The sequence below is a fragment of the Stegostoma tigrinum genome, chromosome 10 (genome assembly GCF_030684315.1).
Source record: "Stegostoma tigrinum isolate sSteTig4 chromosome 10, sSteTig4.hap1, whole genome shotgun sequence".
Classification (NCBI taxonomy): domain Eukaryota; kingdom Metazoa; phylum Chordata; class Chondrichthyes; order Orectolobiformes; family Stegostomatidae; genus Stegostoma; species Stegostoma tigrinum.
In genome coordinates this window covers 80,158,116-80,185,470 of record NC_081363.1, presented here as the reverse complement: position 1 = coordinate 80,185,470, position 27,355 = coordinate 80,158,116, and the positions used below count along the sequence as shown (strand labels likewise).

At 44.2% G+C, this 27,355-nt stretch overlaps 2 protein-coding genes across 3 annotated transcripts in view; both read right to left on the bottom strand.

The window, feature by feature from the left end:
* Window positions 1-27,355, bottom strand: part of ivd (isovaleryl-CoA dehydrogenase) — a 67,028-nt gene that overhangs the window by 26,588 nt on the left and 13,085 nt on the right. Inside the window, exons 1-2 of one of the 2 annotated variants that reach the window (XM_048538183.2) lie at window positions 9,958-10,318; window positions 3,619-3,708 (exon numbers count right to left, since the gene is read on the bottom strand). In XM_048538183.2, coding sequence (XP_048394140.1) covers window positions 3,619-3,708; window positions 9,958-10,110 — 243 coding nt within the window. In that variant the 5' untranslated portion in view covers window positions 10,111-10,318. Of the gene's footprint in view, window positions 1-3,618; window positions 3,709-9,957; window positions 10,319-27,355 lie in introns of those variants that run through there. The other variant, XM_059649304.1, reaches the window with a different exon arrangement.
* Window positions 15,489-27,355, bottom strand: part of jmjd7 (jumonji domain containing 7) — a 50,682-nt gene continuing 38,815 nt past the window's right edge. Inside the window, exons 8-9 of the mRNA XM_059649464.1 lie at window positions 19,564-19,657; window positions 15,489-18,066 (exon numbers count right to left, since the gene is read on the bottom strand). Of these exons, the coding sequence (XP_059505447.1) occupies window positions 17,978-18,066; window positions 19,564-19,657 (183 nt within the window). The 3' untranslated portion in view covers window positions 15,489-17,977. The remainder of the gene's footprint in view (window positions 18,067-19,563; window positions 19,658-27,355) is intronic.

Here is a 27,355-nt window from a genome sequence, read left to right as displayed (position 1 = left end):
CTGCAACTAAGGTTGATAAACCATGAGGACCAGATGAGATGTATCCAAGGATAGTGAAGGAAAGTAGAGTGGAAACTGCAGAGGCACTGGCCATAATTTTCCCTAGAGTATCTCAGGACACCCAGGTACCACAGAACTGCAGAATTTTAAAATGTTATACCTCAAGGTGCAAGGACAAGCCCAGTAAATACAAAAGTTAGTTTAACTTTAGCGGTGGGTGAAGCTTTTAGAAAACAAAATTAATAACCACTTGTGCCAATGTGGGTTGATTAGGGAATGTCAGTATGGATTTGTTAAGGGAGATCAGGTCTAACTAACTGTCTTGTGGCTCTTCAGTGAGGAAGGAAACAGAATTGGTGAGGATAATGCTGTTGACCTGGTGCACATGGGCTTCAAATGGGATCTGATAAAGTGCCACACAGAACAGACTTGAGAAAAACACTAGAACTCATACAATAAAAGGCACAGTTGCAAAATTAGATGAGAGACAGGAAATACATCATAGTGGTGAATGATTGTTTTTCAGGACGGGAAGAAGGTTTATACTGAAGTTTCCCAAGGATTAGGGCCCCTGCTCTTCCTGTGTTAATGGGTGGATGGCACATTAACGAGCTAGGCCTTACTGTACAGGACACAATTTCCAAACTTACTGGATGATAATGAACTTGGAAATGTTGTGAACCATAAGAGGATAGTGTAGAAGATTAAAAAGAACAGACAGGTTAAAGGAATGAGTGGACATGGGAGGAAAGTAGTTCATTTCAAGATGACTGTAATAAAATTGTAGAATGGACACATAATTGGCAAATAAATTCCAAAATAGGCATGTACAAGGTAATACCTTCTCTAGAAAAATAAAACAGTAATATATTGCTTGAAATTTACAATCTACATAGGAAAGACGAGCAAAGATATCAAAAGATTACAAATAGAAATGCTGGGACATTTGTGATGTAGACCATAACAAAAGCAAACCTAGCAAGACAGTCTATTGCTAGAGAGATAGAGTTGAAAATTAGAGAAGTAGTGTTAAGCTTGTGCCTTGGTCTGAATTCATTATGGAGTACTGTATGCAGTTCTTGACTCCACATTACAAAGACACAGGGGCATTAGCGAAGATGCAAAGATTTACCATGATGATACCAGAACCTTGCGTTTACACTAGCCAGAAAGGGTGTATGGGCTAGCTCTCTTTTCTCTTGGAAACAAAAGGGTTACAGTCGACCAAACTGAAGTCTTTAAAATTATGAAAAGTGTGGACAAGTGTGGCAGGCAGTGAGTGTTTCCTACTGTGGACAAGAGCAAAACCAGAGGCCATCAATGTGAGCTGGACATCAGCTAATTCCAACAGGGAATTCAGAACAACTTGTTAATCCCGGCAGCGATGAGAATGCAGAATTCACTACCACTGGCAGTATATTTGAGGTAAGTAGTACAGATTTATGCAGGGTGTTTGTTAAGGAAATAAGGGAGAGGGAAACAGAGTATTGCTGAGAGTCAGCTGAGGAAAGATGGTTCATTAGAGTTCACTTTCAGAATACTGCAAACAAATTTGGTGGCCCTTCTATGTGAGGGATGTTGTTAAACTTGAGAAAGTGCCGAAACAATTTATAACGGTGTAGCCAGGACTGGAGGGTTTGAGCTATAGAGAGAGAATGAGTGGGCTGGGGCTTCTTTCCCTGGAGCATCAGAGGCTGAGGGTGACCTTACAGAGGTTTATAAAATCATAAGGGGAAAAGACAGAGTGAATAGCCAAAGTCCTTTCCCCAGGGTAGGGGAGTCCAAAACGAGAGGGCATAGGTTTAAGACGGGAAAGATTTAAAAAGGACCTGAGGGGTAACCTTTTCACACTGAGGGTAGTTTGCGTATAGAGTGAGCTATGGACTGGAGGCATCATTCAAAAGGCACCCAAATGGGTACATGAACAGGAAGGGTTGAGAGGGATTTAGGCTAAATGCTGGCATACCGGACTAGGTCAGGATGGGATGTCTGGTCGCTGTGGACAAGCTGAACCGAAGGGTTTGTTTCCAATGCTATATGACTCATGGTAAAGCACAAGCATGGACTGGCCATGCTGTATATTATGTGTATTGCTACACGAAGAACGTTTAATTTCCTTCATAAATACAATTGTCCAAATGGAGTGATAATACACAGCAGGATAAGTTAGAAGCCACATTTTGCAGACGATGGGAGAGATACCACCAGGGACACTCAGCTCCTGATCTCAATACAGCCTTGGTTCAAGCATAGACAGAAGAGCTGAATTCTAGAAATGAGAGGAACACCTCTTGACATCAGGCTACATTTGACCAAGTGTGGCATCAGGGAGCCCCATCAAAACTGGAATCAGTGGGTAGCTGGGGGCATACTCTCTGGTGGTCAGAGTCATACCTGACACATAGGAAGATGGTCGTGGTTGTTGGAGATCAGACATCTCAGCTCCAGGACATCACTGCACAAGTTCCTCAGGATAGTGTCCTAGGCTCAACTATTTTTAAGTGCTTCAACAATGACCTCCCTTCCATCATAAGGTCAGAAGTGGGGAGGTTTGCCGATGATTGCACAGTGCTCAGCACCATTCGTGACTCCTCAGATACTGATGCAATCTGTGCCCAAGTGCAACAAGATCTGGACAATATCCAGGCTTGTGCTGACAAGTGGCAAGTAACATTCACGCCACACAAATGCCAGGCTACGACCACCACCAATAAGAGACAATCTAACCACCGCTCCATGACATTCAATGGTGTTACTATCACTGCATTTCCCACTATCAACATCCTGGGCTTACCATTGACCAGAAACTCAACTGGACTCACCACACAAACACAGTGACTACAAGAGCAGGCCAGAACTGGGAATACTGCAGTCAGTAACTCACCTCCTGACTCCTCAAAGCCTGTCTACTACTTACAAGGCACAAGTCAGGAGTGTGATGGAATACTTCCAACTTGCCTGATGAGTGCAACCCCGACAACACTCAAGAAGCTTGACAGCATTCAGGATAAAGCTGCCCACTTGATTGGCACCACATCCACAAGCTTCCACTCCCTCTAACACCAACAATCAGTAGCAGTGTGTGCCATCCTCAAGATGCACTGCAGAAATTCACCAAAGGTCCTCAGACAGCACCTTCCAACCCACAACCCCTTCCATCTAGATGAACAAAGGCAGCAGATACAAGGGAACACCACCACCTCCAAGTTCCCCTCAGAGCCACTCACCATCCTGACTTGGAAATATATCGCTGTTCCTTCACTGTCGCTGGGTCAAAATCCTGGAATTCCCTCCCTCAGGGCATTTGTGGGTCAACCCACAACAGATGGACTGCAGCAGTTCAAAAAGGCAGCTCACCACCGCCTTCTCAAGGGGCAACTCGGGAGCGGTAACAGCCAGTGTTGCCCACATCCCACAAAACAAAATAAAAAACACAGCGGGTGACAGACAAAAAGGACTAGCGATGTAGAAGCAAGCCACCTTTAGCCTCTATTTTAACTTGCAGTTCTGCTCAGTCAATAGGAACTTATATTACATTACATCAATGTCTTCTGTTAAAATCTCAGATATAAACAATGATTTATACAAGACTGCATGAATTCTATGCTGTGCACCTACCTTCAGCTCTGGGAACTCATTCTTCTGGTCAATCTCCTGGGCTTTGGGAGCGAGATGGTCCTGGCAAAATTTCTGAACCATCTGCCGAAGCTAAAGAGCAAAGAAAATAAACAACATTGGAGTCATTTATGAAATTTAAGGTTTCTGGAATAACACAGGGGTAGAGGTTACCTTTAACCTGTACACGGAGTTCAGAAAGAGAAATGTGGCTGGGAGAATCACACTGTATTGAATGGATGAGAAGTATAGCAGACAGGAGTACACACTCCAACACATGCGATCTCCTTTCCCACCTTCACCCAGCTGTTTTGTAATGGTGAGTGGGGGGAAGAAACAAATCAGAATCTAATCTTTTTATTAATCTGTGACTTTATCTCTACTGTAGCCTGACCTAAATAGGAGCTCAAACGATGGATTTGAAAAGCCTACTTTTCTAAAGGGTTCTATATTAGAGCTATCCTGTTATAAAATCCAATTTAATGCATGCCTCCCAAAAGATGAGAAGTGCTCTCTTTGGAGAGGCTACTGGGGGCAACTAAAGACAATTTGCTTTCTGGGAAAAGGAGGTAATAGAGAGCCAAAGTGGGAATGAATTTTAAATAAACAACATTACAAGTGCCAGGTAAAGACCAAACCTAACAAGAGAGAATCTAACCATTTCTACTTGACATTCATCAGCAGTACCATTAATGAATCCCTTACTATCAACATCCTCGCAAGTTACAATTGTCCAGAAAATGAACTGCGCCAGTGATAATAATTACTGTGGCTATAGGAGCAGGTCAGAAGTTTGGAATCCTGCAACTAACTCAGCTCTTGTCTTCCCAGTGCCTGTACCCTACCAACAAAGGACAAATACATAACGGCATAAGACATAGAAACAGAAGCAGGGCTTTCAGCCCATTGAGTCAATTCTACTATACAACAAGAACATGAATGATCTGGTAATCCTCAACTCCACTTAGCTGTTTTTCCCCTGCAACCCTTGATTCCTTTTCAAAATCTATCTCAGCCTTGTACACAGTTAATGATCCAGCCTCCAAGGCCCTCTAGGGTAAAGAATTCTACTAAATTCCATCGATACACTACCTTCTGAGAGAAGAAATTCCTCCTCATCTCTTAAACCAGCAACTCCTTATTCTAAGATTATGCCTTCTGGATCCAGGTTCTCCCACAAGGGAAAATAACTTTTCCACAACTGCCCTGCCAGGGAATCTTGTGTTTCAATAACGTGGTCCCTCATTCTTCTAAATTCCAATAAGTAAGGCCCAATGTCTCCTCAAAAAGAAAACAACTCAGCCCCTCTATACCTGGTATCAGCCTAGTGAACCTTTTCTGGATTGCCTCCAATGTATATTGTTCCTTAGATAAAATGACCAAAACTTCACAGTATTCCAGCCGTGTTCTGACTAGTTCCTCGTATAGTTTTAATGAAACCTCCCCACTTTTTCACTCCATTCCCTTTGAAATGAAGGCCAACATTCCATTTGTTTTCCCTATTACTTGGTGAAGTTGGCTGCTAGCTTTTTGAGATTTATGCACGAAGGCACCCAAATCCCTCTGTTCTGCAGCTTCCTGCAGTCTTTCTCCATTTAAATAATATTTAGCTCCTCCATTTTTCCTGCCAAAGCGCATAACCTTACATTTCCCCGCATTATTTTTGAATCTACCAAGTTTTTGCCCACTCCATCAACCTAATTATATCTCTCTACAGACACTGGGTCATCCGCAAACTTGCACGTTCACAAACCTCATCCAAGTTATTAATAAACATTATAAACAACTGTGGTCCCAGCACTGAACCCTGTGGCACTTTGCTAGTTTTGGCTAACACCTAAAGAACAACTGAGGCTCCAAGAGCTTGTGTTTTCAAGTAAACCTGTTGGACTATAACCTGATGTCGGGTGATTTCTGACCTTGTCCACCCCAGTCCAACACTGGCACTGTACATCCTGAAAACATCCTCTTTATCCCAACTCTGTCTTCTATAAAACAAAGACAAATTGCTAGGAAAACTGATTAGGTCCGATTGCATCTGTGGAGACAGAAAGCAGAGGTAATGCTTCAGGTCCACAGACTCTTCTTCAGAACTGAAAGGGTCACTGAACCTAAAACATTAACTCTGTTTTCTCTCCATAGAAGTTTCCAGACCTGCAGAGATTTCCCAGCAATTTGTGTTTTCTAATTTCCAGCATCCACAGTTTTTTCATTTTTCTTTTGTTTCTCCTGTCTGCTATTAGTTAGCCAACCCTCTACCCATGCGAATACACAACACCATGGGCTCTTATTAATTAGCCTATAAATGCACTACATAATCAAAATACCTTCTGAAAATTCAGATACATTACAGTCACCGGTTCCCTTTATCTATCCTGCTTATCCTCCTCCAAGAATTCCATCAAATGTGTCAGGTACGATTTTCCCTTCATGAAGCCATGCTGACTCTGCTCGATCACATTATGTACTTCCAACAGCTCTAATATTACATCCTTTCTAATAGATGCTAACATTTTCACAATAACACAGATGTTAATTCAATTAGTCTACAGGACCTGCTGTTTGTCTCCCTCCTTTTTTAAATAAAGATGTTACATTGGCGGTTTTCTAATTCTTTGAAACTTTCCCAGAATCTAAGGATTCTTTAAAGAATACAACTAGTGTATCCACTACCTTTATCGCTACTCCCTTTAATATCCCAAGATGCATCTCATTAGGTCCAGGGTACTTATCGGTCTTTCATCTCCACTATTGTCCTTAGAACTTTCCTCTCCTGATTGTTAGTCTATTTATTTCCTCCCCTCCTTTTGACCCTTGATTATTTAGTCATTTTGAAATTCTATTAGAGTCTTCTACCGAGAAGGCTGATGCAAAGTATTTATTCAAGTCCTCTGCCATTTCCTGGATCCTTTATTATTTCCCTGGGCTTGTTCTCGAAGGACCTTTCTCTTCCTTGTGATATATTTAAAAGATGCTAATCCTATCTGTCTTGATATTATTTGCGAGTTTATTCCCAACTTTTATCCTCAGTTAGGGGTGTGATGAAATACTCCCTCACCTGACTGTGCAAACGCAGCTCCGATACTCAAGAAACTCAACATCATCCAGGACTAGAGACTCCTGAATGCAAAGCTAACCACTCACTGACACAGCTTCTTATTGCTGAGTCAAGTCCCCTCTCCCAATCAACCAACTCACTAGTATTACTGGTCTTGTCATGTCATCAAGGAACAGGTGAAGGGTGGGTACAAACTTCGTGGTTCAGTCAAAGCAGAGACCTGACAGAATACAGTGGGAGTGTTCTGTTGGCCAAAGCAACTACTGATGAATAGATGCAGTACCGTCTCCAGTGCGCTAGCACAGCCTTTGGATGCCTGAGGATAAAGGTGTTTGACAACAACAGCATCAGATCCAACACCAAGCTCGTGGGTTACAGAGCTGTGGTGGTTCCCAGCCGCCTATATGGCTCTGAGACTTGGACTGTCCACAACAAACACTTCAAGGTGCTGGAGCAGTACCACCAATGCTGCCTGCTCAAGATTGTGCAAATTTGCTGAGAAGAAAGATGCACCAACACCAGTGTTCTTGACCAGGCCAACATCCCCAGCACTGAGGCACTGACCACCCTTGATCGGCTGCGATCGGCTGAGCACGTTGCCCGCATGACTGACACGAGACTCCCCAAGCAGGTGCCCCTACTCCCATCTCCAAAATGGCAATCAAGCCCCAGCCAGACAGAGGAAATGTTTCATGGATACCCTCAAGGCCTCAATGGCGAAATGCGGCATTCTCACAGACACCTGGGAATCACTAGCCCAAGACTGTCCAAAGTGGAGGCCACCATTCAGGAAGGCATCAAGCACCTCGAGACTTGCTGAGAGAAATGAGCAGGAGCCAGGCGAAGACAGTGCAGGGAGCGTACTGCCACACCAATGTCCTTCCCACAACCACCACTGCCCCAAAGGTAACAGCCTGCGGAAGCCACATACAACCACCTACAGACTCAGCCTGAGAGTGGAGGAGAGTCATTCTTGTCTGCAAGGGGGGGGCCAGTGATGGTGATGATTATTGGTCCTTCAACACTCCTCGAATCATTGTGTCCTAGCTCTCCTCCAGTTTTAAAGGGAAATTCTGAAGTCAGAGCAGGGCAGAGGAACGTGCGTCGTAAGGATGGGAGTTTTTATGGATCCCAGATTGGCTCTGCCATGTACCCAGTCTGAGCTGTACTGCCAGCAAGTGACGGCTGGCTCCATCTCCATGTGGGGTGGGGGGGGGGGCAGTGTGATATTAAGGGCAATGGCAATAAATCACTGAAGGCCATTCTTACGCAGTTCCAAACTTCAGAGGCTTGGCTGGGGGGTGGGGGCAGGAAGCCGAAAGGGCCAGTTTGGGGGGGAATGGGGGGGGGGGGGGGGGGGGCGCAGTGGTTTGTAGGAGCCAACTGCATTGGGAAAATATTTAAAATCATAATATCACAGGCCCCACACAGTGTATTTTATGTCTTATATTACAGTTCTTTAAAAAATTGGACATGTTTGTTTAAACCCACAACTCATATGGTGCTGTGAGTGACAACTGCAAGCATAGAGGGCATTCTGACATTCAAGGGAATCCACTTGGTCTGCTCACCACAACCAATCAGCCAATGACAATGTGCAAACAGCAGCACACCCACTACCCCTGCAAGTAAAACAGTACAACCTTTAGCTCTGAAATGTTCTGACAAGCTAATGTTTGCTTTAACACTGTCCCCTCTTCAGTCGTGGTTCACAGTCTGCTCTCTTAATCAATAGCCTCACAAAAATGACATTCAGTCCACAAATGACGACGTTAGTTTCAATTGATTTGCTTAACCCCATCTTAGTTTTTAATCTCCTGAAGCATATCAACGTAACAAACATGTTATTAAAAACTGGGAGTGCTAACACTTCATATTGAGTGATTAACAACGTTGTCTGTTCCACAAACATCCCACGTCCTTGATTTTGCAAAACCATTGCTAATGTATTCGGGGGAGGCTTGCATCCCTTATCTCAGAAAGTGATACCGAATTGCCAGCCACTTTGTTTCAATATACCTTGAATATTAAACACTACCACCTCGAGCATTAACTAACTCCAGTTACCTTTTTCCTGTCAAACCAGTAGGCACACCCATTAGGGAGAATGGTAATTCTTGCTGGGTACAGCTTCCTTGCCACCTTTTAACTCACTCAAATGAACAATTGTCATATAAGAATAGGTTATAATCTATTTGATTGTAAAGGGGCATCAAAGTCAAGGGTGTAGCAATGAATCACCTGCGCTTCTTTCAATGTATGTACACTGTGCTTGCTGCTCACAGCTCACACTACATTAGTGCCACACAATGCTGGACAACGGTCATCTCAAACAAGAAAGAATCTAACCACAACCCCTTGACATTCAATGGCATTACCATTACTGAATACCCTACTATCAACATCCTGGAGGCCAATATTGACCAGAAACTGAACTGGACTTGCCACATAAGGCTTCAAGAGCAGGTCACAGGCTGGGAAATCTACAACCTCATGAGTCCCTAAAGCCTGTCCACTATACATAATGCACAGGTCGGGAACATGAGGGGGCAATCCTCATTTATCTGGATGTTTGCAGCTCTGACAAGACTCAAAAAAGCATGTTACCATCCAGCACAAAGCAAGCTGGTGGACTGACACTTTAACCTCACCTTCAACATTCACTCCCTCCACCATCAACACACAGTAACTGCAGTATGTACCACCTACCGGGACACACTACAGTAACCCACCAGAATTCCTCCGACAGCACCCTCTAAACCCGCTCCCACTACCATTCAGAAGAACAAGGGCAGCAGCTGTACGGGGACACCATCTGCAAGTTCCCCTCAAGGCCAATCAGCATCCTAACTTGGAACTACATAATCATTCCTTCAGTCTTTGGGACAAAATCACAGAACTCCCCATCCAACACCAAGGACTACAGTTGTCAAGGAAGGAAGGTCATCACTATCACCCAGTCAAGGGCAATTATAGTTGGGCAATAAATGCTGGCTTAGCCCCAATATCCACATCCCACAAATAAAAATAAACAATAAAAATAAACTACTCTGGAAAACATTTTCCAGAACGTCTGTGTTCAGCCTGCAAGTATATCCATGAGATCTCAAGTGTTGGTCATTTTAATCCTTCATCCAACTAACTTCATGGCCTCATTGTTTCAATGAAGCTCAAGGGGCAGGGAGATCAAGAAATTATCAGCCACTGCCCTGAAGACATTTAAAGTCCCGTTAAGGCCAACTAGCGTTGACTAATAAGCACTGACTAACCAGCTCCTGGTTTACCTGCTTCTGCTCCTCGGTCAACCCGTTAACCACGTCGTCCACCGAGAACAGGCTACTACTCATCAGCCTGTGACCGGGGCCTGCAGCTCGGAGCCAGGCCTGGCGCCGGCCCAGCGTCAGCAACGAGCCGCCCAGCGCACGGAGAGTAGCCATCGGGGAGGGGGAGGGGGGGGGGAACGGAATTCAGACCCAGAGAGCGGCGGCACTACTTCCTGTCGGACCCTTTGTCTCGTGTCACAGTCACTGAACCGGCGTCCCCAGTGCGGAGCTGCGTCCCTCTTACCCCTCCCACCCCGCGTGTCCCCAGCGTGGAGCTGCGTTTCTCTTTTCTCCTCCGCCTCCGCGCACCCTATCGCGTCCCCAGCGCGGAGCTGCAGACCCGCTCCCTCCCAGACGCCGGCTCCGCGGTTCCCCAGCGCGGAGCTGCAGCCAGGGCCCCCTGGAAATCCTTGCTTTCACCCCTAACGTCAGCTGGTAATTCTGTGCTTCCTTAACACTGAGTAACTTGAGCTTTGGATCCAACATTGAATAATTTCTGACCAGAAGGCAAAGAAAAAGAGATCAAATAATAAGGGGACCCCCCCAAAAAAATGTCACACAGCATGGTTGCCAGTTCAGATTCTCAGAAATTATTTTATTGTATTCATGCACCTGAGCACACAGTTGTTCTGTGAGCAATACAAATCATAGTAAACAAGGAGAAAGCGATGCTTAGAACGGAACGAGGCACACAGGTTACATTGCACAGGAGATGCACAAAGCAAGACTTGGAATTTAGGTTTAAAACTGCAGACCAGTTATAAGAAATCTTAGAATAAAAACTGCTTGCAATGAGTCACCTTGTGTTGGGGCTGTCTTGAATTCCCAAATGGAGTTGCTCTCACCTTATGGCTGTTGTGTTGAGTGTTGCTACTTGTGGTTTCACAGCATTAACTGTTGTAAACCCTCTCAACGTGCGACCATTCAAAACTCTGCTGCCAGTGTTCTAACCTGCGCCAATCCCCAGTCCTATACTACAGCTCTTTTTTTTTCCAGTATTCAGATGACATCATGGTTGCGGCTTTCTTCTGTTGGCCACAATTGGAAAAGTTAATCCATTTCACTAACAAGTTCCCATCCTGCTCTGACCTTCCCCTGACCCATCTCTGACTCACCTCTTGACAGGGCCCGGTGGCTCAGTGGTTAGCACTACAGCCTCATGGCGCTAGGGACCCGGGTTTGATTCCAGCCTCAGGTGGCTGTCTGTGTGGAGTTTGCACGTTCTCCCCGTGTCTGCGTGGGTTTCCTCCCACAGTCCAAAGATGTGCAGGCTAGGTGGATTGGCTGTGCTAAATTGTCCATGGTGTGCAGAGGTGTGTGGGTTATAGGGCAATGGTTCTGGGTGGTATGTTGCAAGGGGTGGTGTGAACTTGTCAGGCCAAAAGGCCTGTTTCCACACTGTAGGGAATCTGATCTCTGTTTCCATTTCTGGGGATAGTCTGGCCACCAATATCCACAACAAACCCATTGACTCCCAACGTTACCTTGACTTATACATCCTCACACTCTGCATCCTGACTCTATTCCATTCTTCCATCCCTGTTGCATCTGCTGTGATAATGCCAACTTCGATAAGGGGGCATCTGAAATGTCCGCCTTCTTCCTCAGTGGACAATTCCCCAGTGCTGTAGTTGACCAGGCCCTAGGCAGGTTTCAACCCATCTCCCGCACTTCAGCCCTCACTCCCTCTCTTCCTTTCCCACAACAATATGGTACCTCACCTACCAACTCACCAGCGTCCACATCCACAGGATCATTTGCCATTTTTACCACCTCCAGTGGGATGCCACCCACCAGACACATTCCCCTCCCTTGCCAGCCTTCCGCAAGGACTGCTCCCAGCAACCCTCACGGCACATTCCCCCGCAATCGCAGGTGTAACACCTGCCTATTTACCTCCTCCCTCCCCACCATCCAAGGTCCCAAACACACCTTCCAGGTGAAGCAGCACTTCACACAATTCAGTCTACTGCATTCGCTGCTCACAATGTGGTCTCCTCTACATTGGGGAAATGAAGCATTGACTGGGTGATGTGCTGCGCAGAACATCTACATCCTGCCCTGCAAAAAAGACCCTGAGATCCCAGTTGCCTGCTACTTCAACACACCACCTTGTTCCCATGGACAACATCTCTGTCTCAGGCTTGCTGCTCCACCAATCGTTTACCTAATAACCCCCACGCCCATCTTCTTTTCATAGCCACCATCAGTTCTAAAGAAGGGTCACTGGACCCAAAATATTAACTGATTTCTCTCCACCGATGCTGCCAGACCTGCTGAGATTTTCCAGCAGCTTGTTTTCAGATTTCCAGCACCCGCAGTTCTTTTGGTTTTTGGTAAACCAATCCTTCTTCAGCCACAGCACCAGTGTTTTCTGATCTTCCTTCATTCCCATATAAGGATGAGTTTCAGATTTCTCTTTTTGTGTTTGCATTACCTTCTCCATCTGCATAATTTCAGCCAGTCCCACAATCTCTAGACTTCTCCAATCCTGGCCTGTGAGCATTCCCAATTTTTCAATGTCCTGCCATTCAGCAACTGTATCTAAGCTGGTGATGCCCTGACATCCAGTATTCCCTCCATAAAATTCTCCATTTCACCTTCTCAGTTGCTTTCCACTTCAAAATACTCTGAGACGCCAACCTGTATTGGTCAACCTTTCACCTTCTGAGACAAGAGCAAACATCTTGGTGGTCCAGTCTGTTGAACATTACCTGTTGTGGCTCAAGACCCCAGTCCGGCATGGTCGTCTCCATTGCGCCTGCTGGGGATGAAGTCAGGCGAGGATGAGAAATGCTGCTGTTTGCTTTCAGCCATCTGGGCTTTCCACATCTCCTTTCCCTTTCCTCTGTCCCTCCGGGAGGTCATTGGCATCAGCAGCTATCTCCCAATTTTCAATGTCGATATTCACCATCCCTAAACAGAAGGTATTAGGGTCGAGGGCAGTCATCTACCTGATGACCAAACCACCATTAGCTTAGTGTTTCCTCTAAACAGCATAGTTGCTCTGAGTGCCCTCTCATGCCAGTTGCTGATGCATTGACTTCCAGTTTCAGAGGTCACTGTCGTAATATGGATCTTGGATGTCCATCGACCGAAGGAAAATAAAAATTAGAGTCTGGCATCTCTGAGTTGTTGACCTGTCCTGCTCAGAGATGCTAAGGGCTTGTCTGACTTGACAAATATGGAAACTATTCAGCATTTTCTCCTGATTACCGTATGTGCTGTCTAGGTCACACCACTGTAGAGACGGGCACTGAGCACACAGACTTGGTAGACAAAACTCTAATCTCGTTTCTGCTCTGACTCTGCACTCACCTTTCCTGGAACTCAACATTGAAGTTGTGATGAGACTGTGCATTTATGAACAAAAACAAAATTTCTGGAAAAGCTCAGCAGGTCTGGCAGCACCTGTGAAGGAGAAAACTGAGTTAACATTTTGGGACCAGTGATCCTTCCTCAGAACTGATGGTGGCTGGGAAAATGTCAGTGTATATGCAGAAAATAGGGAGGTGGGTGGGGTAGGGAGTAAACGATAGGATAGAGCCCAAAGAGAGAGAGCGAGAGAGAGAGAGAGACACAGTTGGACAGACAAAGGAGTTGTTAATGATCAGGCTGGGAGGGCAAATACTTGTTAATGGGGACTGTTAGTGACTAACAACAGGGGGTGTGTAGTGGCAGGCTATGTGGTAACAAGGCCTGGTATATGGGGTGGGTGGCTGGGACATGAGAGTTTAGGCCCTAAAATTATTGAACTCAATATTGAGTCCGGAGGGCTTTGTAGGGTCCCCAAGCAGAAAATGAGATGTTGTTCCTCCAGCTTGTATTGGGCTTTGCTGGAAGACTGCAGCAAGCCACAGACAGATGTTGGCCAAGGAGCAGGGTGGTGCATTAAAGTGGCAGGCAACAGGTAGTTCAGGGTCTTTTTTGCGAGCAGAACGTAGATGTCCTGTGAAGCAGTCGCCAAGTCTACACTTTTGTTTCCCCAATATAGAGGAGACCACATTGTGAGCAGTGAATGCAGTAGACTAGATTCTTGGAAGTGCAGGTGATGTGTTATTTCACCTGGAAGGTATGTTTGTGCCCTTGGATAGTGGGGAGGGAGGAGATAAATGGGCAGATGTTGCACCTTCGCTGGTTACAGCGGAAAGTACTGTAGGGCTGTGGGGAGGTTTTTGGGGGTGAAGGAAGTGTGAACCATTTTGACCTGGAGGGAACAGTCCTTGCAGAAGGCGGACAAGGGAGGAGAGGAGAATGTGTCTGGTGGTGGCATCCTGCTGGAGGTGGCAGAAATGACACCTAATGATCTTCTGGATGGCTAGTGGGATGGTAGGTGTGGATAAGGGGAACCCCATTGTAGTTGTGGGAGGGAAGAGAAGGGGTGAGGGCAGAAGTACGGGAGAGGGGTCAGACCTGGTTGAGGACCCTGTCGACAACTGAGCTGGGAGTCCTCGGCTGAGGAAGAAGGTGGACAATTCGGAGGACCCTTTGTCAAAGCTGACCTAACCGGAACTATGCGACGGAGATGTGTTCTGTTCTGTTTCTCTTAGAGGGGTTGTTACCCTGGTACTGTGATAATACTGTGTTATCCTGGCAAGCAGAATAAAGAGCTTTGGGTCCTTTCCAAAAATTAGACAAAAGAAACATGAGTGGACAGTATCAGGCTCACACAGAAGGACTTTGGGTTTTGCTTTCAGTTTGATTTTGAGTTAGCTGGCTGCTGGAGTTAATAAGCAGAGGTCTCTCCGCTGCCAGTGCAGATTTAGAAAGCATTTCCTCTTGGAAATAAAAGCGGCAGCCTCTTAGTTTTGGCATTTCTTTCAGCTGGACTGGAGAAAGCCAGCATGTGAGAATAAAACAGTTTTGCTAAATTGTCTTCCCAAGGTATCCTTGGTATGGGATGCTCTCTCAATTGGAACATTTTGGAATTGGAACAGTTGATGATTAGTGGTTAAATCATATACTATCATGATAAGTATTTCAATAAAGTTACGCCAGTACATCTTTTTGTCTGTATTTTAATTATGTTGTATGAATAAAGTGTGTTTTGCTTGAAGTCTAATGGTGGACCAAATGAATTACATCTGGAACATAGTGTCTTACACTTGCCTTTAACTAAATATTAAAGTTAATGTCTAAGCTATCTCCTTACTATATTTTAGGGTATCTGGTCAGGTCCATAACAGTCCCACCAATTGGATTTCTGTTTTCTGCCTCACCACTGAAATGTCTCTTGTCTAAGTCACAAATGTCATCCTGCACATCTGTGACAAATGTAAACCACTGTCCATCTCACCCTGCCTGCACAGTGTGGCACAGGTGACCACACCATCTTCCTCCAAGATCTTTCAAGCATCATTCACCCCTGGTCCATTCTTGTCCACCCAGTTGTAGCAAGAGAACAACTTGCAATGGCTTGTTCCCCGAAATGGCACTGTTATCTCTTGTTTTCTCCCGTTTCCCCCCCCCCCCCCCCACCGAAAGATCCATCTTTGCTTTCTTCCCTTTTATGTATCAAAACGCTGCTCTAGGGCAACATCCTCTTAAAGACAGCAACAATTCTCACAAGTATAATGATGATTCCCTGCTTTAGATCATCATCAATTCTATTGACTCTTCCACCATCTCTAGCCTGACTACCAATACTGGATGACCAAGAAATTCATACATGTAAATATTGGGGAGGCGAAAGACATTATCTTGATTCTCCCTGCAACAGTCTATTCTATAACCATGGTCACCAGCTGCCTCCTTAGTAACTCTTTCTGGCTGAACATTGGTATCAGAACAATAATAAACCTCCGACTAACGTATCTGCGCCCTAGTGCTACACTGTGTATGGTTCCACCTCCGTGCCATTACTGGCTTCAATCCTGCTTCAGTTCATTTGCTGCTGATACCCTCATTTTTTTGCTTTTGTTACCTGTATGCCTTACGCTACTGTTCCGAGGCACTTGTGCCCATCCTCCCACGTTCTACCCCGTGTAAATGTGAGGTCAATAAAACCCCTGCTGCCTTTGTCCCGATTTGCTGCAAATTCCTTTCACCACAACCTACCACGGTTCCCGGTTAAAGTTGTTATTCATATTGTTCGGACGTAGCCTTACGCCTCCATATCTGTAATCTCCCTAAAAACTCCCACAATATATCCGTGATTCTCCAACCCTGACTCCCTATCTGCTACTGGGGGAGACAAATAGTATTGGGAAGGGTTTTTTTTATTGGGTTGGTAGCTGCCATCCAGGCAGAGAATGGCTTCAGCATTTGGTGATCTTGTAGGACTTATGACATCTTAACACAAAGAGCTCAGTGTCAGTTCATGTGCAGCACAGCATGTGTATAAACTACAAGTTGGAGACTTAATCACTGCTTAATGTTTCAGGATTGAAAATTTAAAAATCCTCCTGAAATTTCCTCTTCCATTACAGCTGCTTTAGTGGCTGCTTTCTAGCAATGGCACCATGTGGTGTAGAGGCCAGAATCCATTAACACTACCTGCAGTGCAGTGCTGAGAAACATGACACAATTTAGTGAGCTGCTGACAAGCTGTCATTTACAAAGTGGTGTCTGGTGTGTATAAAGTGCCATTAACAGCGACCAAAGTAGCTTGGAACGCACACCATAAATAATAGAAAACAAATCCATATTTTATTAGATGTGATATATATTGGGAAACAGGAACATCAAGGTTATTCCAAATTATTACTTTATATTGTGGTTATCAGCCTCACTGTGGAGCGATGTATCAGTGTTCTCCATTCTTTATACCCTGTTTGTTACAATTAATGAGGTAGAGTAAAACCTTTTGTCTGTGCACACAACCACTGTTTACGACACAGCTTGGACCTTGTGTTCCTGACTTTCTGGTTACTGGCACCTTGTGTTGAAAGCTGCACATGGAAGGCAGATGTAGCCACAATGGTCATGCAGGGTGCTCCAGGTAGGATGCCAATAATTATCACTTAACCAGTCCAACCGTTTTATTAAAACCATGACTTTGCTTTTATTCTTTTATGGGTTCTGAACCTCACTGGCAAGACCAGCACTTGTCGCCCACACCTATTTACCTTCCAGAAGGCAGTGATGAGCCATTTTCTTCAATCACTGGAAGGCACTTGATGCAGGTACACAAGACTGTGAGGAAAGGAGTTCCAAGATTTTGACCCAGTAACAGTGAAGGAACAGTGATCCATGTCTAAGGCAGGACGGTGCATGGCGCGAAGGAAAATTCTGACGATGGTGGTAGTCCCAAAAATTATTGAGCTGGCAGAGACAGGTTTGGAAGGTGCTGTTGAAGGATGGTCGGTGAGTTGCTGTTAGGGATTATGGTTAATAGTGGGCACTTTGCGGTTTCTGTGCAGCCAATATTGGAGGAATATGCCGAATAACCGCTTCATTAGGCTACCTCCTGATAAACAAGGTTAAGTTGTCCAGAATGACATAAAATGCCTTGAAATGACCAAATGCACAATCTTCAAAGCCACACTACGATCTCCATTTGGGGAGCTGCAGATTTGAGCTCATTCTATGCCACCAGATTTATTCATTCCAGCTTTGGAAACACATAAACGCAAGGTCTGGTCTAGAAGAGGTTCTGGATGCGCCAAATTAACTTGATTTCTTTCCATAGATGCTGCCAGACCTGATGAGATTTTCCAGCAATTTCTGCTTTTGTCTGGTCTAGAAACATTGATTCTGATTTACTAGCACGTTATTAGTTATGAAGTGATTAGAAGTGAATTCCACACGTATGGCAATGATTTCCCCTTGGTAAATGGCACTGTCTCACCAAAACTAATGTGTATTATTTACTGTGGCCACACAGTGATTAATCAGATATGTGGCAAAAAGCGCAGTTTATCCATGAACAGTATTTCTGACACAGTTTACATCGTCTTTGTTCAATGTATACGGAGGCGTTCAGAAAATCTGGATTCAGATTTGTCTCTTCCTGACATCCTGGAAGATTTGACCAGATAAATCAGACTGTATTCATTGTTTTAATCAGAGAGTCGAGGAACTGGAAGTAATTGTACTTGATGTCATACTCCATATCATACCAGAAATTCACTAAAACAGAAAAATTAAATCAAATTCTATTCCCAGCTGATGCTAGCATTTTCTTTCAAATCAAAAAGCAGTATTTCCTCTCAAATTGTGTCTTTCAAACAATCTGTTTTTCTTTTCTGCCTTCCTGAAGGTGCAGCCTCAGTCAAGTCTTGTTGAGGGTCTAAGTGAGACAAGAAATCCACCTGAAGAGGCAACCCCTTGTCATGGGAGACTGTGTACCAGATTACCCAGCCATCCTCCTCAACATCTACCTTGTCAAGCATTGGCAATGTGTGTATATTTCAATCATATTCTTCTAAACAGCAAGGAATAAGGCCTAGAAGTTTAATTTTTTTTTCTTCTTTATTCATTCATAGGATGAGGGCATCTCTGGCTAGACAGCATTTATTGCCCATCAGGCAGTTAAGAGACAACCACATTGCCGTGGGTCTGAAGTCACATGTAGGCCAGACTGGGTAAGGGTGGCGGTTTCCATCCCTAAAGGACATGGGTGAACCAAATGGGTTTTTCCCTGACAATCGACAATGGATTCACAGTCATCATTAGATTCTTAATTCCAGATATTTATGGAATTCAAACTTCACCATCTGCCGTGGCAGGATTCGAGCCTGGGTCCCCAGAACATTAGCTGGATCTCTAGATTAACAGTCCAGTGATAATATCATTAGGCTATCGCCTCTCCCTAATAATCTCTTTTCATGGGACAATGCTCTCTTCCCAGGAATCACTCCAGAAAATCTTTGTTATCGTTCTTCTAATGCAAGTACACCTTTCCTTTGATAGGAAGGTTAGTTTCCTTATTCATTCATTGCACATCCCTAATTGCCTTCAAGAATGTTGCAGTTCTGCTTAATAATGTTACCACTTTCTCCCAAATATCTATCAACACCAAATAGTCTGCAGCATTTCAAGGAGGCAGCTCACCACCACTTTCTCAAAGGCAACTAGGTGTGTGCAATAAATGCTGGCCCAGCCAACGATGCAACAATGAATGAAAAATAAGAACAGAATGCGCCCTATTATCATTATCCCCAACAACTGACTCCAGCAGTTCACCTACTACTGATGTCAAGCTAACTGACCCACTCACCCTGTTTTCTCTCTATCTTCTTCCAATCTTTGGGAATCTAAGGAATTCCAGAAAATCTTTTAAAACCCTAGGATGCAAGTCATCAGCTTCAGCATACGCCGAGCCCTGTTAATTTCCCTATTAGTTTTTACTCATTTCGTGAAGACCTTGGTTCCCCATTATTTCTAGAATGCTTTGAGTGTTCTACCATGAAGACAGATCAAGTATTCACTTCATGACTCTGCTATTTCCTCCTACTTACTGTCCCAAGTGGATCTAGTTTGCTTTCGTTAATCTCACGATAGGTCAATGCCTGATGTTCTACATATTACCCTCTGAGACAAATCCCATTGATACAGTACCTGCAATGCAGCCATGTGACTGCTGGACATGATGGAACCATAGAGAAGGAAGGTACAGCATTTCACCTGCTCTGACTGTGCAATGGAGAGGCCTTGCATGAGAATATTCAGGATAACGAGTGAGATCAGGGTTCAGGGGGTCAAGAGGAATCCAGGGTACCTGGTTTTGGGGAGGGAGGAAGAAGTCATTAGTTACATAAAAACGGAGTAGGTGCCAATTTAATTCCATCAGGCTATCACCTGAAGAGCAACTGTCTCTCCAACTGTACCAGACAACAAATGACCTATTTGTTGTTTTGTAGGTAAATGTGGTATCTATCATGCAGATGAAAATCATACCAAAATCAGTCTTAAAATGCACAATCGGGTCATCTCTTCCCTGCTAGTGTTGATTGAGTGAGGATACCATAACATTTCAGTTGATATAATAGGATCTTTAATGCCCACCAGAGCAGGTAGCAAGGTATTGGTTTAAACTATTGATTGATGTACAGCACTCAGACAATGCAACAGTCCCTCATTACTGCGTTGAAATGTCAGCATAAAGCTTATGTTGAAGAGAAACCCCAGCTTCAGAAGATAATTATAATTAAGCTCAAATATCAGGCCTTCATATTGGAGACTCTTGGTAAACAGATATGATTTAAATTCCAGTAGTCGTACACAGCTCCCTAACGGCTTGCTGGGTTAAGGGCTAGCCTAGTCGATTACTGGCTCATGCTGGCAAGAAGGTCACAGGTTTGACTCCTAATTGCTGCTGAATTAACAGATCTCACTTGGCCTTTGTGCCCCAGGAGGGGAGGAAAAACTGAACCAGAGCTCCCACACTCCGTGGTGATTCAGTTACCTCCTCTGGAGAAGGACATCAGGAGAGGGAAGGATTCAGATAGGCTGACTTAACCCTTGCAAGACTTCCTGTGGGAATAAACCAGCAAGAGTTGGGGCTGTCAAGCTAGAACGAGAGAAAGCGAGGGGTCAATATGAGGGGAAAGCACAAAAAAAAATTTACAATGAAGTATCATTCTTTGGAGAGGTTTCACAATAGATCACTGAATCAGTCAACAATTGACTACTGGCACAGCACTTATACAAGAACTTATCACAAAAGAATTGAAAATGAATGAATGGGAAGTGGCTGTTCCAAAGACATTCTAAACAAGCAGTAAACAGGAAGGATATTGTCCTGTTATGACCTGATAGAAAGGGTGTGAACAAGAAGATGTTCATTCCTAGCTGCTGCACACACCAACCAATTCTTCTCCTTTATCTGCTGCCTGGACATGGTCCATTTTACCACCAGCTGGCGAAGGCTCCAGTGGAGAATTGCTTATGCAGGAGTCACCCACTTTCCATCAGGGGCCTGGGGTGAAGGGTGCAGACTGAGGTGGCCTGTGGTCTGTTTATTTTTTGAAGCTGTGGAGTACGTTAGTTGTGAGAGACTGCACCATTTGTGCGCATCGGAGGATCTCCTCATGCGCCTGCTCCTGGGTCTGGTCAAAGTAGCCATCAACAGGTTCAGGTAGCAGAGCATGGGGGGGGCGGGGTTCATAGCTCCTATCTGCCTGCCCCACTTCTGCGTTAATGCTAGGATGCCAACCAACACCCTCAAAGCCTGTAGACAGAACAGGGCATCGGGGTGGGGGGAGCTTGGGGTGCATTATTTCCCCTTCCAACTCCATTTTAATTTAATGCCCTTCCTTGTTCCCTACCCTTCCTTTTTGTTGTTATTGCGCCTATTAAAATAACAATTTACTAGAGCCATAGTAGTAATCCCCTTCCAACGCCATTTGATTTAGCTCCCTCCCGCTCACCTCTGACAGTCGGCATTGCCCTTAACAGGCATTGCGTGTAAATTATTCAAATGGAAGCGCCAGTGATTTACTGAAGGTGGTTGACAGACAGAAAAAAAATACCATAGGTGATTCGGTGATGGGGAAAAAAATGTTCAGTTGTGCGCAAGAGCACTTCTGGATTTACATATAAAACAAAAAAAACAGGATGGAGGGATTGTCTTATGAGCAAAAGCTAAAGAAGTTGGGACTGTGTTCGCTGGAGTTTAGAAGAGCCAGAGGTTATCTCTTTGAAACACACAAGATTCTTAAGGGGATTGACAGGTTAAATGCTGAGAGGATGTTTCCCCTCTGGCCCAGGACCAGAGGCCAAAATCTCACAATAAAGGGGTGCCAATTTAAGACTGACATGAGGAGGAACTTCTTCACTGAGAGTTGAATATCTTTGGAAACTTGTTGCCATAGAGAGCTGTGGGAGCAGAGTCTCTGTGTATGCTTAAGGTGAGATTGATAGATGCTTGATCAGTAAGGGAATCAAGGGTAACGGGGAAAACACAGGAAAGTGGACGTAAGGAATGTCAGATCAGCAATAATCTTATTGAATGGCTAAGCAGGCTTAAGGATTTCCTATTTCTTATGGTCTATTGAAATTTAGTGTAGGGATGACTGGGCCAAGGTTTGGTCCACTGGGATTCAGAAGAAGAGTGATGTGGAGACTGGATACAGTGGTGGAGTCATTTATGAGGTAGTCACACATTGTGACGAGGCACTGTCTCTTGCTCCTTCATGATAAAAATAACCACACTCATTATCTGGAGTGTTTTTTAGGGTTCTAGTATGTAGTGGATTGTTCAGACTGATTTTCATTGCTGCAAATAGGACACAATAGCACTGATAATTGAGTTTTAGGATGAGTTGCCTGATCAGAAATTCCTCCTCTCATGTTTTCTCTTTGCTGCCGTCTGCACTTGCTTCCAAAGGAGACTGCACCATTTTTAGTTGGTCATATCAGATGCAATGATCCTGGGACTGAAAGCTGGTATCAAAACTCCTCATGTGAAGCCTTCAAATTGTCCTTGTAGGACTTCCTTTAAAGCACAGTCAGACTCAAGTTTTCCTTTCCTAAGTGAAAATCAGGCATTCTGACCAGATGACCAGCTCAACTTTGTTGTGACTATCTTATGATATGGATGCTTGGCATGCCTACTCAAGCAAGCCCTCAGTGTAAGGTTGCTTTAACATCTGACCTACATAAGATTCTGAAGGGATCGGAAGTGTAGCTAAAGGTTGGGCTTCTTGGTATGAAACTAGTACATAATCTCAGTCTCATAAGCATAAAGGGCCATTTGTTTTCTGCTTGGTAGACAGGCTTGGTGACAGTTTTTGGTCATGGACCGAAATTTTGAGCTTAAGCTAGGGCTTACATGGAACAGGCTGGTACCTTCCTTCAGTTTGAAATTGTTGAGCTATTATCTTTCAGCAATCACTGTAGTCAGGGATGGTCCCAGTGACTGGAAAATGCAAATGCAAAACCCCTGTTTAAGAAGGGAGGGAGGCAGAAGGCAGGAAACTACAGGCTGGTGTGCATGACCTTGGTCATCGGTAAGATTTGAGAGTCCATTATTAAGGATGAAATTGTAGAGTAATTGGAAGTGCGTGGTAAAATGACTGGGTCAGCGCAGCTTCGTTACAGGGACATCATGTCTGACAAATCTGTTAGAATTCTTAAAGAAGGTAACAAGCAAGATAGACAAAGGACAGCCAGTGGATGTCATGTATTTGGGTTTCCAGAAGGCCTTTGACAAGGCACTGCATAGGAAGATAAATAAGAACCCATAGCATTAGTGGCAAGGTACAAGGTACAGGCATGGATAGAAGATTGTCTGACTGGCAGAAGGCAGACAGTAGGATGAAGGAGTCTTTTCAGGATGGCTGCCAGTGACCAACAGAGCTCCACAGAGACAGTTATACATTAATGATCTAGGCGAAGGAACTGAGGCCATTGTTATTACTAGGTTTGTGGAAGACATCGAGATACATGGAGGGACAGGTAGTTTTGAGGAAGTGGGGGGGGGGGGGGGGGGGTGCTGCAGAAAGACGTGGCCAGGCTAGGGACAGTCAGCAAAGAAGTGCCAGATGGAATACAATGTGATAAAGTGAGAGGTTATGCACTTTGGTTGGAAGAATAGAGGTGTAGGCTATTTTCTAAATGGAGAAAGGCTTCAGAAATCTGAAGCACAAAGAGAGTTGGGAGTCCTAGTTTAGAATTCTTTGCAGGTTAACATGTAAGTTTACTTGATGATTGGGAAGGCAAATGCAATGTTAGCATTCACTTCAAGAGGGCTAGAATACAATGCAGGGATGTACTGCGGAGGCTATATAAGGCTCAGGTCAGACCACATCTAGAATATTGTAACCAGTTTTGGACCCTATAATCTGAGAATGGACGGACTGCCATTGGAGAGGATCCAGAGAAGGATCACAAGAATGATGCTGGGGGTGAAAGGCTTGTCATATGAGGAGAAGTTAAGGACTCTGGGTATATAGAACATGGAACATCTGAGAAGAGGAGGAATTTCTTTAGCCAGAGGGTGGTTAATCTGTCTAACTCATTGACACAGAGAGCTGTGTGAGTTAAGTCATTGATTGGTAAGAGGATCAAGGGTACGGGGAAAAGGCAGGAGAATGGTGGAGAACACTCAATGGGCCGAATGGCTTAATTCAGCTCTTACATCTTATGAATACAAGATGAAAGTCTTTGCATCTATTAGAGAACAAATCTATGCTGTATTGCACATCCAACTCTGAACTGGCAGCTCTTGCAGAGTTGCCAGCAAAACAAACTCTGAATAATGCCTTTGGAGACCTTGGTCTTGACCTGGGTTCTCACAGATTGAACAGCTTCCCAGCCGTACCCTACCTGATTTCAATACCGGGATCATCAAAGAGTGGCAGATGTTTGGAACTGTCTTCCTCAAATGGCATTGATGGTAATTCAAAATTAAATCTGAGATAGGCAAATTTTATTGAGCAGGGGTATCAAGGAATAAGGGCCCAAGGCAGGCATATAGAGTTAGACCACAGATCAGCCAAGATCGTACTGAATGGTGGAGGAGATTCAAGAGGGTGAATAATCAACTCTTGTTCCTATGACTTGTGGTAAAGGTATTGGGATAGAGATCCATATTTTGTGCTTGGTCTTTCTCCTGGAGCTGTCTCATTCCAAACACCATTAGCAGCTTGGGATAAATTATAAATGCAAAGGAGTCTTGAAATAAATGTTGTAATTATCCTCAACCTCTTTTATATTGTAACAATAGCCTTTATAAGTATATTATTGGTGATGGTGATGGCTAGCACGAGGAGACATAGCTTTAAATTGAGGTGTGATAGATATAGGACAGATGTCGAGGTAGGTTCTTTACTCAGAGAGTAGAAAGGGCGTGGAATGCCCTGCCTGCAACAGAATTAGACTCGCCAACTTTAAGGGCATTTAAATGGTCACTGGATAAACATATGGATGATAATGGAACAGGGTAGGTTAGAAGGGCTTCAGATTGATTTCACAGGTCGGTGCACCATCGAGGGCTGAAGGGCCTGTACTGCGCTGTAATGTTCTATGTTCTATATATTATTCATTGTTTCTGAGAGAGAGATCAGGAAGTGTGTAATCAGACAACAGTCTCAACCCGAAACGTCAAACTTTCCTGCTCCTCTGATGCTGCTTAGCCTGCTGTGTTCATCCAGCTTCACACTGTGTTAACCAGACAAGACAGTTGAGTTCCTATGGAAACTTTCAGACCCAATGCTGCAGGTTAAGATGAAAGGGTCCTGCATAAGTTTGACAATTCTGAAAAGCTGAAAACTCTATTTTGGAAGTTCTTTGGGTAGCCAAGATGGGCTTCTCTTTTGCACACTCTCAAATAACACCTTTGCTTGCTTGAGCCCAGAGAGTTAAGAGTGCTTATTTCTCACAACATGCTATCTCTTGATGGTTTCTGCAACCTCACCAACTCTCTGGCAGCATATTCTGGTCAAGCTGTCATAATAAGAGGTCCTGTAGTATTCTGTCTAAGATTTTGCTAAGGGATTGGACAAGAATTTGCATTTTTAAAAAAATGTCCATAGGATGCGAGTATTGCTGGCTAGAACAGCATTTATTGCCCATTCCTAATTGTGAGGGGAGTGGTAAACTATATTCTTGAACTGCTGCAGCACATGGAGGGGAAGTAAACAAAAACAGAGCATTTCATAAATGACTTTGATCCAATCTCGGTGCAGTAATAATGAGTTTAAAACAATACAGTACAATGGGTCTACTTCATTCACATTAGCACAGTAGGCCTCATTGGCAAATGCTGCATTGCAATTTTATCACTTCTACCACATTACAAGGAAGAAAGGATCATGAGGCTACAATAACCATCTGGTTACAGTTCCCCGCTGACAGGTCCCCATCTGCATTCAATAAAACAAAAGTAAAGTGAGACAACATGTCTTATTCTGAAACTTTTAGTCATGTTCAACTCTCACAAAATGATATTTGGTGATTATGAAGAGCTTGAAGGACATCTCATGCTACAAGCACTACATAATAAATAAGTGAGGCTGCAGAGGCATTAAAGCAAGGTCACCTTAGAAAAGGAAAACACCACTAGGCTGCATAAACTTCTTTTTAAAGAAAGATCAATTCCAAATCTTTGTCATCTTGTTCAAACTTGCTGTCTGCAAACATGTACAAATCACTCACATTTACACTCCCCAGTCATATGGCTGTAAAGTTCCTTCTGACTTCCTTTTTCACTCCTAGTTTCCCCGTGTTTCACCTGTATTTCCCTCTTTCACAATAACTAATTGAGCCACCGATGAACTGGGCTGGCTCTGGCACCAAAAATATGCAGGCCTAATAAGAGTTAGTGAATCTGAACCCAAAAAGTCGGGTTGTGCTGGCTCTGGCTATTTCCTGACATATTTCTGTTCTAGCTCAGGTGGAGAGAGAGTGGTGTGAGTGGAGAGAGAGTGGTGTTGAGGTAGTGTTCGCCATGATCATCCTCAATGGTGAAGCTGACTTGGAAGGGTGTAAAGGCCTACTCCAGCTCCTAGACTGAATGTTTCTTTGGTCCTGCGATGTTTATGTAAACAACACCCATGGTCACAACCACAATCATTTTGGTTTGCTTGACTCCTAATGTCTAAAGGAGCAGAAACTGACAGGGCTAGAGGCGGACATGTAAGCTTGGCATTTTTAGCACATGGTATCCCTGGAGTAGATTTTCAAGTAATAATGAGGGGACACATTGTTGGTGCAGATACCCCATGACTGTTTTCACAATGGTTATCATTACAGCTTTGTCCAGTTGCAGTAACACAGCTTTACTGCTCCTAAAGCTATAACTCACGAGAAATGCCTTAGTGCATACAGCAGGGGGCAGAAGGTATTTGGGACGTGCAATTGACGGGTGGGTGGCCTAATAGTGTTAGAGAGACAAAAATGTTGAGATTCAGAGAGTGGAGAGTAGATTAATTGCCGCCAACGCTAGGGAGCTTGTTGGGGCTGGAAGAAACAGTCCTGTTCCTCTTGGCCAACACGGAGTGCTATCCCAGCATTCATCTCATAGATTAAGCCTTCCTTGCCCCCTACAGCCATGAAGAAAGCCAACAGATAGGAGCAAAAAAATAGAATGGCTTTTAAAATGAAGGCAAGAAGCCTCATTATAATATTTACTTGGCCAATTCACTTCCCAGCAGTGCACTGTTCTTCTGCACCTCATCCTAACTGTGTTAAAACAGCAAGCGGAACAGAGTTGAGGCAGTTGGATTCCTGTTTCAGGTCAGTTTAGGAGGGGACGCAAACATACTGAGCAAAATGTTTCATTTGGAACAAAAACTACCAGCAACTTAACAAGAAATAAATTTTGAAATATAGGCTGATTATCCTGTGCAACGGGATGCAATAGGTGTTACCTTATAATTTATCTCCAATCTGGGATTTGACCACTCCATCTAAGTTTAGGCTCCCCTGCTTATCAAAGTAAGTGTGAAAGGTAATATCTTGTGGAGTGACAAAT